This window comes from Eumetopias jubatus, unplaced genomic scaffold (genome assembly GCF_037043125.1).
Source record: "Eumetopias jubatus isolate StellerSeaLion01/CBP00866 unplaced genomic scaffold, mEumJub1_p1.0 scaffold_9, whole genome shotgun sequence".
Lineage (NCBI taxonomy): Eukaryota > Metazoa > Chordata > Mammalia > Carnivora > Otariidae > Eumetopias > Eumetopias jubatus.
The window spans coordinates 115329490-115343457 of NW_028274815.1; the positions used below are offsets into that span (position 1 = coordinate 115329490).

Below are 13968 nucleotides of genomic sequence, written 5' to 3' on the forward strand. Positions count from 1 at the left end.
AAATTCACTAAGCTGTTCACTATGTGCATTTTTCTTACATATGTTAGACTTTAATACACATTTTTTAAATAAAAAATATTTACCACAGGATGCCTGGGTGGCTTAGTCGTTAAGCGTCTGCCTTTGGCTCAGGTCATGATCCCAGGGTCCTGGGATCGAGCCCCGCATCTGGTTCTCTGCTCAGCGGGGAGCCTGCTTCTCCCTCTGCCTGCCACTCCCCCTGCTTGTGCTCTAGCTCTCTCTCTCTCTGACAAATAAATAGATAAAATCTTTTAAAAAAAAGTATTGACCATGCAGGATGTTTGTAGGAGTATATGAAAACACATTTGCAATATGTTTAGCATGCACCAGGTCCATGGGAAATGCTTATGAAAAGTCATCTAAATCATTGTTAATTATCTGATTAATGACTATTCAGTTCTTAAATATTGATTCCCACCCTATTCCCAAAGGGAGGCAAAGCATGCTGAGAAATCAAGGGGAAATAACACATACATATTAGTCGTAGTAGCACGCACATAATAAGCACGGGCATGTGCCAAGCTTGGTGCTCAGAGCTTCTGTTCAGCGTCTCATCAAATCCTCATAGCAAATCCATGGAGGAGGACCCCGAGGCTCAGAGAGAGAAAGCCCCTAGCCCAACATCACACAGCAAGGAATGATCAAGCCAACTGCGCTCAGGCAGCCAAACTCTAGAGCCCAGGCTTGGCCCCTGTGGATCCGCCCTCTGGTCCTCCCTCCCTTCCTCCTAACCCCCCCCCAACACACGCGCATACACACTGAGGGGAAACCGATGACAGAGGCCATCGGCTGGATTGACAAGTGCAAACAAGGAAGTGTCAACAGCTCAGAGATGAGAATAGGGCGAGAGAGCCTCCTGTCTCCTTCTTTCAATTCAGACCGCCTAATCCGAAATGCTTCGTTGGGGATTTGCAACCCTAAACGCCCATGTTCTCACACAGAGGATTCCCCTTGACAGCCTTGAGTGGGGGTGGGGGCGGTTCTAGCTCACGATTCTAAGAGCAAACATAGAAGGGCTGGGCTCCATCTTCCAGTGAGGTTGCCTGGCCCCTTGCTGAAGGCAGCTTTTGTCTGCTTTCCTCCTGATCCTTCAGAGGGTGACTCAGGGGCCTCCTTCCTCAAGGGGACTCCTTGGGTTTCTCAGAATTCTATTTTTGTTTTGAGGTTCATAGAGCCATGGAATCATCATGTTTTCTCCCAGCAGAGCTTGTTGCACAATGGGCTTCTATTATAATACCAGAGCTGGGGTCTGGGGGGGATTTAAGCAGAAATTCAGCCCCAAGTGCCCAAAAGCTTGCTCCAGGCCCCACCTGTCCATGCCTTTTAACTTCTATGCCCTTCCTTTAGGGAGTTCTGATTCTGCACCAGGCACTGGGCTGCAAGCTACATTTGTTTCCAGCTTAGCCCTCTCCACAGCCCCGGGGGTGGGTGCCATCTGCCCCACGTTGTAGGCGAGGGAATTGAGGCTGCAAGAAGGAAAAGCATCTTGCCGAGGCCTCAGCAGAGCTGGGCTTGGGACTCAGGGCAATCTGACGTCACAGGGATGGGAAGGCTCCAGAGAACATAAGCAGGAACTTTCTGAAGATTCTGTGACATAAACTTACTTGCAAAGTTAAGAGCACTGAAGCTGGACAGCCCAGGATGACGGTCTGACTTCACCTTTTCCTAGCTGGGCTGACCCTGGGCAGGTCACTGTCTTCCCTGAGCCTCAGTGCCTCCATAGGGTTGTTCTGCATGGTATAGAGATGCTATAGAGCTCTAGGGTCTCATAAAAAAACTATTACTATCATTAGCTGCAAATGTAGGTGGGAAATTCATCTCCGAGGTAAATGGGACTTAAGCAAACTCTGCTTAAGAAAATATATTTTCTCTCTTGCCATTTGCAATGACATAGATGGAGCTAGAGGGTACTATGCTAAGCGAAATAAGTCAGAGAAAGACAAATACCATATGATTTCACCCATATGTGGAATGTAAGAAACAAAACAGATGAACACAGGGAAAGGGAAGGAAAAATAAAATAAGATGAAAACAGGGAGACCAACCATATGAACTCTAGGAAACAAACTGAGGGTTGCTGGAGGGGAGAGGGGTGGAGGGATGGGGCAACCGGGTGATGGGCATTGGCGGGGGGCACGTGATGGAATGAGCACTGGGTGTTGTATGCAACTGATGAAATCATTAAATTCTACCTCTGAAACTAATAAAAAAAATCAAGAAAAAAAGATAATTATTTTCTCATCAAAGTTGGGGCACCCAGCTCCCCGTGAACCCTTTTTGCCTCTGCCCTGCAACAAAACCACTGGGGTTTCCAAGGCCACCTGAAGATTACCCCCCCAACGCAGCCCCCCGACCTGATCTTGCTCTCGGGCAACAGAACCCAGAACCAACACACCACCAAGATATAGGACGCAAAGGACACCACCTACAGTTTCTGAGAAACACTTTGGGAAGGCACTGCCCTCATCAAGGTGGAAACGGTGGTCTTGAAACATTAGCAGCGTGACCTTTCGTGTCTCCGGATGCCCCACGGGCCCCTTGCCCTCCTCAGGGCAGTGGGACATGCAGCTCCTGTGGTTGCAAGGAAGGGCCACTCCGGCAGAAGCAAAGAGTTTCCAAAGCCTGGGTCTTCGATGGAAAGGTAGTGACAGAGAGCAAATCAGTGGTTGCCAGTGGGTGCGGGGAGAGTGTGACAACAAAAGGGCAGCGCGAGGGCGACTGCGGAGTTACGGAACTGCTCTATATCCGATTCTTATGGCAGCTACGTGAAACTATACATGTGTTAAGAGTCACAGAACTACACACCAAAAGGGGAAAGAGCCAATTTTCCTTAGGTTTTTTTTTTTAAAGATTTTATTTATTTATCTGACAGAGAGATATAGCAAGAGAGGGAACACAAGCAGGGGGAGTGGGAGAGGGAGAAGCAGGCTTCCCGCAGAGCAAGGAGCCCGATGTGGGGCTCGATCCCAGGACCCTGGGATCATGGCCTGAGCCCGAAGGCAGACGCTTAACCGACTAAGCCACCCAGGCGCCCCTGTTTTTTTTTTTTAAAGAATTTTAAGACTGTGTTTCTTTATTTCAAAACTCAGAGCACAAAATAGCATATATATATATATATATATATATATATATATGTTGAACTGAAGCAAGATTTCCTGCCCCCAAAACCAGAACATTCTCCATATTAGGTTGGAGGAGTGTGCAAGTCCAAGAGACACTGAAGAGAACATAGTTCCAGTAGGTTCTGAAAAGTGCCTGGTGCCCTTGCTACTCCCCAGGCAAAACCTGGCAGGAGAGGAGGGACATCAGAAACCCCAAGTCGGTGTGCTGGATTCAAGAACGGAGGGCACCTGTGCCCATGTCCCCTTCCAGAACCACGAGAGGTGGCAAGACCCCAGGGAGAGAATGCTAACTGGAGGGTCTAGGGGGTCCAGGGAGATGGGCTGGGGTCACTACAGTCCAGCCTGAGGCCCAAGGAATTGAGAAACAGCAGAACGATTCTGAGTCCAACAAGGAGTAGGAAGTAAATGCTAAATCTAAGGGAGCCTTAGACAGGAGAGAGGCACAGTATCCCAGCAGTAAGGGGGGGCCAGAGAGCAAGTGGATGTCTCTCCATTTCCAGTCAAAATAGGGACAGGGCAGCCTCCTTTAGATGCCTTGATACATTTGAAGCCCCTGGGACAGAACTAAAACCCCAGAGGAAAATGGGGAAGTTTCTGCTACCCAGCAAACTGGGCATTTGAAATGGTAACTAAGCTACAGATACATGAGAAAGAAAAACATAGACACTTAAGATTATGAACTGAGATTCATGCCTGCTCCCCAGACCTCATCCCCCCACAGCCCAGTGAGGTAGATATTTTCCTCCTATTGTACAGATGAGGAAACTAAAGTTCAAGGGATTAGAGTCACTTGCCCGGAGTCAGGGGATTTGAATCAGGGCAATCTGCACCCAGACCCATCCCCTCTCTGCCATAATACACGTGCAGCCTCCTGGCTTCAAACCAGAGGCTGTTAGCTGTCCAGAAATTAGCTGCACAAACTTCAGTCAGTCCCTCCACTTATCGACCTCAGCTTCCCCACAAAGATAGTAGCAATCCGAACGAACCCATAAGAGTTGTACCAAGATAACAAAAAAATGAGGCCCCTTTGAGGATGGCTGACAACACACAAGCTGTGGGAGTCTAGAGAGTCTTTCAACAGGTAAGTGAGTTCAAAGCCATGGCACGAGCCCCTTGGAGGCACCAGCCAGACTCCAACAGGAAGGAGAGCAGTTCCAGTGAAGGCCTGGCACGAGGGAGGGCAGCATGCTCATCGATTACACGGGCGTGAGACACAGAGGTGAGTTTTGACTCCACCATTCACTTCCTGTGTATCCCTGGGAAGATGTCCCCTCTCTGAACCTCAGTCTGCACATCTGATATTTGAAGGGCAACGACACCAACCACTCCCAACAAAGATGAGAGTCAGATAGGGAGAGCACCTGGCATATAGTAGGTGCTCAATAAATATGCATCTCCTCTTCCTCTTTCTGCTTTTACTCATAAGGTGTTGGGTTTAGCTGCTCTCGCCAGTCTCAGATCTTGACCTCTCCATGTCTCAATGGTTTCATCTGTGAAATGGATTCAAAGGCCTGAGCAGTGGGGACAAATGGCTTATTAATTACTTCATGTGGGGAAAGGAAGAAGAAAGGGTAAAAGTAGAGACCAGGATGCCACAGCATCCTTCAGGCCTGGCAACCTGGAAAGACTTTTCCAGGGTATAAATGTGAAATTTCAAGGGATCACGACATGCAAGAAAGCAAAATGGGCAATGAGTGTACAGAAGTTGTCTTCATGTCCTGGCACAGTGATTCGGAGAACAGACTGCAGGCAGTGTGAAGGCTTTGGCCCCAGGCCCGCTGTGCGCAGCTGGACATGTCTACTTGCACCACAAGCCTCGGTTTTCCCCTTGTAAAAGAGGGGTACTCGTTCCCAGCCCACACCCCTGGGAGGATTCGTGGGGATGCCGTCTGTGGCAAACAAAGCCAGGCTGGCATTCGGCAAGGGCTCGGCAAGTGTTGGCCGTCGACAATGTTTCACTGTGATCGTCCGATGCAAGAAGTTCTGACTCTACCACATCCTGTGTCTTTGGGCACTTGCCCCGCTGTGCTCCGTGTCCTGCTCTGCAAAGGGGGAGAGCAGCATGTCCTTCCTCCCAGGGTTCTGATGAGGATGGACAGCCCCCTGCACACGACTGTCCTGCAAGAGACACCCGATGTAGGAAAGTCAGAGGCAGTTTGAATCTTCTGACACTTTGGGAGCAAGAATCCTCCAAATGGAGAAAAAGAATTGGACCAGGAATGGTAAAGAGCCTCAATACGAGACTGAAGCCCATTTCCGGGCTCCCACAGGCCACCTCGACCCACATTCCGAACGTGATCTGCCCGGCCACCTCGGAGCACGGGCCCCCGGCCTTGGCCCTGCTCAGGAAACCATGAAGTCTTGAGTAACATCCCCATCTCAAGTTTTTCTCTGTTTAACTTGTCCATCAAGTGGCTTAACTGTCCCACCTACTAATGTGATTGGCAATTATTTACTTTGGAGAGCCTTGAAAGACACTACCAGACCACAGAATTCTGAATTATCTAGAAACCCATCACCCGATCACACATTTCCTGATCTGCACACTATAAAAGATGCTAGCCCCTCGGCGGAAGCAAGCAGAAGAGGGAAGAGGCGAACAGGAGAGCCACCAGGACCTCTGAGAAGCCCAGGTGAGACCTGCCTGTCCCACGCCCGCTCTGCCGCCCTGGGTGGTAGGGCTGCCGAGCTCCTTGCTGTGGGGTGGGCACTGGCTGGCTGCATTTAGGATCGCTCATCAGGGGTCTTTTTCAGAGGGATTTTCGGGGGGAGGGGGAACGGCCATTCACTCTGCTTCCCTGAGAGACCGGGTGCCATGGATGTCAGGTTTGAATGTGGAAACGTAGAAAAGGGGATTTGATGAGGATGGGGAGCATGAGGCTGCAGGTGCACGCTGCAGAAATCCCATGTTAGGGTTCCCTCGTGAGCATGCTCTTCTTACCCTAAATCCAAATCTCTACGGTGGGAGTTTTAACTTGAGGTTACCATTGTGGATTGAGACCATTATCCACAAACCTCCTAAAACCCACCCTGTTTTGTACATTTTTGATGCATTTTTCTGGGACAAGGGTCCTTAGCTTCCATTGCACTCATACAAGGTCTGTTGTCCAAAAGAGATTCAGAGAACGCAATCTAAGTGTACCTCCCCAGAGAGACCACAACGGGCTCTTTGTACCAAAAAGCCCTTTCAATTCCAGCCAGCCATAGCAGTGACAGTGGGGCTTTGGCTGAATCAGCCAGTTGATGGAATTCTGCCCAAAGAAGCTTTCAGCACCTTTGCTCGCTACCAAATAGACCTAGGAGAGGGTTGGTGATACCTGGGAGGGAACAGTGCAAAAGGTAGCCGGATGTCAGAGGTTGGCCCCCAAATTTTGTTCAGGTTAGCTTAAGGAAGAAGAGAAAGGTATAGAAAAGACAGTGTGTATGCCTGGAGGGGTCAGAGACCTATCTCCAACCACAACTCTGCCATCAAGTTGCTCTGTGACCTTGGGAAAGTCACTACCCCTCTCTGGCCCCGATTCTTCTTATGCAATAAGGACTTTGAATGGCCCCAGGATTTCTCCAGCATTGGTCTGGATGAGATGGTGGCTATGGCCATCTGACCTCTAATCAAATCTGTGATTTAAAAGGGCTTCCACAAACCATCACAGGCTAGACCCAGGCCAAAAGACTTAATGGGGATAGTGGCAAAACAGTTCAGTCCCTCAGCCTTTTCATTTGCTTTGTCTGAAGAGTGAAAACTTGGGGCAATGATTCAGGTCGTTGCAAGCAAGCCCAGATGAATGGAGAGTAAATGTGATGGTGACTTAATTAAACAGATGCCTCTGGGTCAGACAGATCTGGCTTCAAATCCTATCCCTACTGTGTGCTTACCATCTTGGGGAAATTCACCTAAACTCACTAGACTGCCCTTGCCTCACCTGTGCAATGCGGGTGATGAGTGCCCACATCTTAGGGGGCGGTTATGATGAAATCAGTTACTGGGCATGGAGTGCTCAGCCTGATGCCTGGCCCAGGGGAAATGCTGAGTAGCTTTAGCTATTGTTATTCACTTCCTGGAGTACTGGAGGTCGGGGGCAGATAGATGGTAGATGAATTCCTCTCTGATAGCCATGCTACCCACGACTCTGTCCACAGATACCAAGAGAGATGTTTCAAATTGGGGGCCTCATTGTCTTCTGTGGGCTGCTGGCCCGGACCACAGCCCTGCTGGACGCCTTGCCCTTGCCCCTGGACCAGACCCCGCTTTTGCAGGGGACTCCAGTCCAGGACCTAAGCCCCACAGATCTTGCTGGAAGCTTAACGGATGGTAAGTGAGAGTCTGTAACAACCTCTTTCAGGTATGTGTGTGTGTGTGTCTCTGTGTGTCCACCCAACCGTTCAGTGTGGGGAGGGAGACAGGGATGATTGGGGAGAGGGGCTGAGGATCTGGAATTATCAGATCTGACCCCCAAGGATCCACCCTTATACCCATTTTTAGCCCTCAGCAATGGCCTGCTCTCTGAGGGTCTGTTGGGCATTCTCGAAAACCTTCCACTCTTGAACATCCTGAACACTGGAGGAGGCACGTCTGGTGGCCTGCTTGGGGGCCTGCTTGGCAAATTGACTTCAGTGGTCCCTCTCCTGAACAGTATCATTGAGTGAGTAGTCAGAGGCCTTGGTACCCACCCCCACTAGAGAACCTCTGATGGAGATCTGGGGGCCCCACACAGTGGCCCTAGAGGAGGGAGAGGGGTGGTCTGAACGTGAGGCCAGGACTCAGTGTGAGACCCTTCCCACAGCCTGGCAAGGAACACCAGTCCTCTTGAACCAGTGACTGCCCCCAGTCCTGAAGCATATCTTGAGGCCCCGGCATCATCTATAATCCTGACAACGCTTTAGGGTGTAATTAATAATCTCCAATTTACAGATGGCAAAACTGAAGCACAGAAAGGTGTCTGTGCTCACACAACCAGAGTGATGCAGAGCCAGGGACCGAACTCTAATTTACTTAAGTCCAAAGCCAAGGCTTTTCCACCGCACCATGGTAATTCTGTTCTCCTCACCTGTGGAGAGCACAGGTGGCCTCTGATGTAAGCGAGAAAGTGTAAGCTACTCTCCTGAATGACATCCTCAATGTAATGGCCAGTGAAGGGTCTGATGTGGGATTTCCCATGAGACACTAGAGAGCTCTCTAAGCAAGTAGCAATAATGGGAAGCTTGATGCCAGGGAGCCGGCAAAGCCTGGGTCCTTGACAGGGCTGGATCAAAGCCATTTCCAAGGCTCCTACCCACCCAGGTGCTTGCCCCTGACTTGAAGACAGACAGATAGCCTTGACTTTGATTTCCAAATGCACCGTGTACCTGCTGGGTGACAGGGCACAGGGCACTCAATCTCTCTGGGCTTGGTTTCTCCATCTGTAAAATGGAGATCATGGTGCTCACAGAGAAAAACTGTTGGGAGGACTGGAAGCAGTGCAATCACCTGGCACAGTGGTTGTGAGGTCGGCTCATGGAAGAGGCTCGCTTCCATCCTCTCTCCATTCTCTCCTACTTCCTGCTCCTCGATCTGCATGGTAACCATTGTTGACTGACCTGCCACTGAAGGTTATGGCAGGATAAGTGGTTCCTACCCGTAAATGTTTGTGAGGGACTTACTCCACTTGCCCATACCTCATCCACTCATCCACTCGTTCATCCCTCCATTTGTCCATCCTCTCTTCCATCTAACCAGTGACTCTCCCATGCATCTGCCTACCCACTCATCCCTCCACAAAGTCAACCAGTATGGAGTAGGCCCCTTCTTTGTAAGACTCTGAGCTGGCATGCAGCATGTAAATAGAAGCCAGACACAGCCTCCACCCTGGCATACCTCAGGGACTTGAGATGAGGAGAGGGCCAGGGTGTATCAGGATCTGACCCAGCGCAGAGGTTGGGAAACACTGATGCGTGTTGCCGCAAGATGCCCCTCCTGTCTCCCCCTTCCCACCTCATGGGTAGCTCCTCCTCTGGGATGAGTCGAATTGGGTTAAAGGTGGTCTCTAGGCCTGGGGCTGAAAGAACTAATATTCCTCCCTCCAATGTTGCTCCATGGGCAGTATCAAGATCACTAATCCCCAGCTGCTGGAACTGGGCCTCGTGCAGAGCCCCGAAGGTCATCGTCTCTATGTCACCATCCCTCTGGGCATAACCCTCAATGTGAATATGTGAGTGGGCCCCACGGGGGGGTGGGGGTTGGCTCACCAAAGGACACCCTGAGGACCATGCGTAGCCATAAGGGGGGTGCTGGAGTCTGACAGACATGAGCCTTCAACTCAGATGCAGATGCAGCAAACTTTCCTCTGCAGGCCCCTGGTCGGACGTCTGTTAAAGGTGGCTGTGAAGCTAAACATCACTGCAGAAATTTTATCTGTGAAAAATGAACAGGGGAAGACTCACCTGGTTCTTGGTGACTGCACTCACTCCCCTGGGAGCCTGCAAATCTCCCTGCTTAATGGGTGAGGCCAGAGGGGTGGCTTCTCCTGCCCAGAAACGGTACTAATGGGATGAAGGATGGATGACTGGCAAGACGGAACAATGGGAGGAGAGAAGGGTGCAAAGGTGAACAGGAGGGAGGGAGGATGGATGGATGGATGGATGGGTAAATAGCCACTTACCTCTTCTTAGGTTGGGCTGACCAATTTTATGCTCGAAGGCCATAAAAAATCTGAGTTCAAGCCCACTGACCAGAGGGGCATGTGGAAAGGTGGAGCAGTTCTTGTGTGAACTCGGACAGTGCTTCCCCAGCTAGAGTCTCAGCTTACTCAGATTACTGTATTACGGAGATACATTGCATTCTTGAGTGAATCCACTAAGATAATAGGTGTGAAAGTGCTTTGTCCCAGTATGGGGTAAAATAGCTCTGCAGCAAATAGCTCTGCAGCCTACCTGGATTCCTTATTTCGGTTACCTGTCACAAGGGACAATGAGTCACACATAATATGTTGGAGTCGTCCCATCATGTTTAATGTTTACTCAATACATATAATGTGTTTCCCATGTATCATCTCGAGTCCTCATGACAACTACATACTAAGCATTGTTCATCCACTTATAGATTCTACAAAGTCTCACTGAATACCTACTGTATACTGGAACTAAATGTTTATTCTACACATACCCACAGTGTGCACTACTGTGTAGGGCGCCACTCCCTTCAGACAGGCCCCCTGGTGTTTGTCTGCATGAGGGTGGGGGTGGACAAGGCCCCATTTCAGTCATTTAGTACTGAGACTGATGTGGGCACAGTGGCCCCTCTAAAGGCTTTTCCATACCAACCCCAGGCCTCTGCACTGCCCCCTGGATGTTCTCTTTCAGATTTGCTCCCCTCCCTGTTCAAAGCCTTGTCAACAGTCTCACCAGCATCTTGACTGAAGTCCTTCCTGAGCTGATACAGGGCAAGGTAAGTGGGTAAACGTGGCAGCTCCTGATCCTTGGGTCTTAGAGCTTCTCAGGCTGAAAGAAGCCCCTGGAGTAAGCTTTTCTGAACTCCTCAGTTTGATACGTATATTCCATCTACCAGTCTATCTGTCCACTGATTCATCTATCCATGTTTCTTCTTTCCATCCTTCAAAATGCATTGATTGGGTCCTGCCCTGGGCCAGGCCCTGTGCACGTCCACACTACAGCTGAAACGGACTGGACCCAGCCCCAAGAAGCTCCCAGTCCACCCCCCACTATGGCTGTTGACAGGCGCTCTTCTAGCCTATGCCTGGGTGCCTCCTACACCCAGAAACTCACCCCTCAGCTCACCCTATTTAGAAACAGGTGTCACATCCCAGGGGCACCTGGGTGGCTCAGTCGTTAGGTGTCTGCCTTTGGCTCAGGTCATGGTCCCAGGGTCCTGGGATCGAGCCCCGCATCGGGCTCCCTGCTCTGTGGGAAGCCTGCTTCTCCCTCTCCCACTCCCCCTGCTTGTGTTCCCTCTCTCGTTGTCTCTCTCTGCCAAAAAATAAATAAAATCTTTAAAAAAAAAAAAGAAACAGGTGTCACATCCCACAGGGAACACTGGCTCGGTGTGTGACTGGGCACTTCACATACATGCCTTCCATTTCTCCATCTGCCCATGTCACTGTGTAAGCATCCATCTGTGATACCACTTAGAACCAAACACTCTCAGACACAGAAAAATGATAGAAAATCTCCCCCAGAGAATCCTTCTGGGGGTTGCTGCTGCTCCCAGGGCCACCCTCCAGGTGCTGCTTTGCCCAGTGCCTCTCTCTGCCCCTGGCTCAGGTGTGCCCTCTGGTCAATGATGTTCTCAGCCAGTTGGACATCACCTTGGTGGATTCCATTGCTGGTAAGTCCCCCCTCCCAAGGCCTCTCTCCCTCTTCAGAAGCAGTGATTTCCCCCAAGGAGCTCTGTCCCTGCATACCATAGGAGAGAGCTAGATCCTTCCAGCCTCAGCTCTCCCCATTTCGGGTTTCTTTTTTGCCTTGAATTATCCAGATAATGTTGAGGGCTGGGCCCTGCCTACCCCCCCCTCCCCATCAGCCCCGACACTGAGAACAGCTGAGCTGATTGGTGGAAGGAGGTCCTGCTCCTGCCAAGCTTCACCTGAGCTTAGTTGGATCACCAGAGTTCCCGTGCCCCAGCCCCCGGCCTCAGGGGGAGTGTGGGACACCCCTCAACTCCTGCACACTGAGATCATCATTCTGGTCTGCATCTTCCAGACTTACTGATCCATGGGCTGGAATTTGTCATCAAGGTCTAAGCCTTCCAGGAAAGGGACCCAGCCTCTGTTGAACTGGTGAGTACTGTTCCCCAATCCCCAGGATTTGGGTGCTTCGGCTCTTCTCCTAGCAGGGGGCCACAGAGGGCTCGGGACAGAGGGAGGTAAACAGTCACACAGCGGCAGAGACGCACGGAGCAGTCTACAGAGACGCTGACAGAGGTGGACATACACAGGCAGCACCACCACACGGCTACAGAGGGAACATACACACACGTGGACACACACACACACACACACACGGACACACTCTCACACGGACACACACTCACACGGACGGACACACGGACACACACACACACAGACATGTGGATACAAAGACACACACTCACTCAAACATATGCACAAAGAGCCCCCTGGCCCCGGGCCTGGGCTCCCCTTGGGGCAGAGACAAGATCCCCAGCCTGAGGTCTCAGCCCCCTCCCCGCCCCTGGAGGGCAGGTTTGATGATGGGCCAATACCAACAAGAGTCAGTGACCTCAAGTCTCCATTCTGATCAGGGGCTTCTCCCAACAGAACCATTTCCTGCTGCTCAATCCACTCTCTGCCCAGAAGGTGGACCCATGTCCTGGACAGTGACACGGCCACTATTTGGGGACCAGAGCAGCCTTCCCTCCAAGGAAACTGCTCTCCCCCTTCACCCACCAGGCATGTGTTACAGTCCATGTTCCTCACCAAATAAAGTTGCTCTTTCTCTGCACAGGGCCCTTGTCATCCTTCACCCTCATTCAAGGGCTAATAGATCGGAAAGAGCCTTGGCCTGGGTGGTTGGAGCCAGAGAATCGAGTTCTGACCTTACACTGTAGAACCTGATGGTCTTAAGCTGGACAGGGAGATGTTCAGATGAGTGGGCATTTCCGAGCGACTGCTCTGGGGTCCCTAGGAGGGGTGAACAAGGGCTTGGAGGTAGATGTAACCCTCTAGGTAGATGATGATATGCAAGTCCACCACACAAGAAGTGAAATGGCAGATCTGAGAGATGTTCAGGAGTGGACCTGGGCATAGGTGAGGGAGCAGGTGAGGTGCAGGTTGCTGTCCATGTCACAGGTGGGGGAGCCTGAAGGTAACTGGGGATGTGGGAGGATGAGCTGATTCCAGCAGGAAGATGATGCCTTCAGCTGTGGCCATGCTGCATGGAAGTACCTGGGAGACCCAGGGGGAGACATCCAGGAATCGGATGAATACACGGGTCACCTGCCACTCCTCTTTTGCTCACTGGCATCCACTCAAACTGACTTCTGTTTTCTCAGCAAGAGGATGAGAAAGATGACAAACAGGAAGTGTAGAAGGAAGGACAAACGGGTCCAAGGTGTTCATTGCTCGTAGACATAGAGAAGGGTCAATGGAGAAGCATATAAGGTTATTGATGCCATGGATGAGAGTCCTATTTTTGGAGGAAGATGCCTGATTTTTAGGAAGAGGAAGGGATGAAAGGAAGTTGAGACTGAATGCAAATAAAATTTATGAAAAATTGGAGACAAGAATAAAGAACAGGGCTACCCAAAGCTGGGGGAGGTTGTCCCCTTGAATAAAAACTAAATATGCCATCATTGTTTGAGACCCTTAGAGGACTAGCCCAACTGTTTCACTCCACAAATGAGGGTACTGAGGCCTTGGGATATATATGTGAATGACTTGCACAAGTTATAGTATGACAAAAAGACAAATCAAGGACTGAAACATCCCAGACGTCACAGAAAGCCTTGTCCCTTGTGCTCTGGGAGCCCCACTGACCTTGTGAGAATGAGCAGATTCAGGTTGGTGTTTCTCAACCCCTATCAAACATCTCTCATCCTGTCCAGACCTACCACCCTCCCCACCTACTGTGGTCACCAGCCAACCTGGCATTGTGGGAAGACAGTCCCACAATTCAGAACTATGGGGTTTCTTGTAGGAAACCAGCTCCTGTGTTCTGGTGCGGGGACAGAAGGAAGCACCTTCCACGTTCATAGAAGTGGAATATCTTTGGGCTCGGGATGAATAGTTACATTTCATAAGCAGCTGAATGATCATTGTGAATGTCTGTCTACCTAGTCGGCAACCTGAAGCACAGAAGGGCCTTCCAGACTGGAAAA

At 50.6% G+C, this 13968-nt stretch overlaps 1 protein-coding gene across 1 annotated transcript; it reads left to right on the top strand.

Moving 5' to 3' along the window:
* The first annotated feature begins 5731 nt into the window (after positions 1 to 5731).
* BPIFA1 (BPI fold containing family A member 1) lies at positions 5732 to 11875 on the top strand. Its single transcript, XM_028118940.2, has 8 exons — positions 5732 to 5776; positions 7281 to 7452; positions 7624 to 7783; positions 9221 to 9328; positions 9470 to 9619; positions 10479 to 10563; positions 11397 to 11460; positions 11835 to 11875. The coding sequence occupies exons 2-8, from the start codon at positions 7293 to 7295 to the stop codon at positions 11873 to 11875; spliced, it is 768 nt and encodes a 255-aa protein (XP_027974741.1). The 5' UTR covers positions 5732 to 5776; positions 7281 to 7292.
* The last annotated feature ends 2093 nt before the right edge of the window (positions 11876 to 13968 follow it).

Bases quoted from the DNA above. Each gene is read 5' to 3' on its own strand.
- BPIFA1 (XM_028118940.2), top strand. From the start codon at position 7,293: ATGTTTCAAATTGGGGGCCTCATTGTCTTCTGTGGGCTGCTGGCCCGG. The intron at 9,620-10,478 runs GTGAGGCCAGAG...GTTCTCTTTCAG, and splicing joins CAAATCTCCCTGCTTAATGG to ATTTGCTCCCCTCCCTGTTC. The intron at 11,461-11,834 runs GTAAGTCCCCCC...TGCATCTTCCAG, and splicing joins CTTGGTGGATTCCATTGCTG to ACTTACTGATCCATGGGCTG.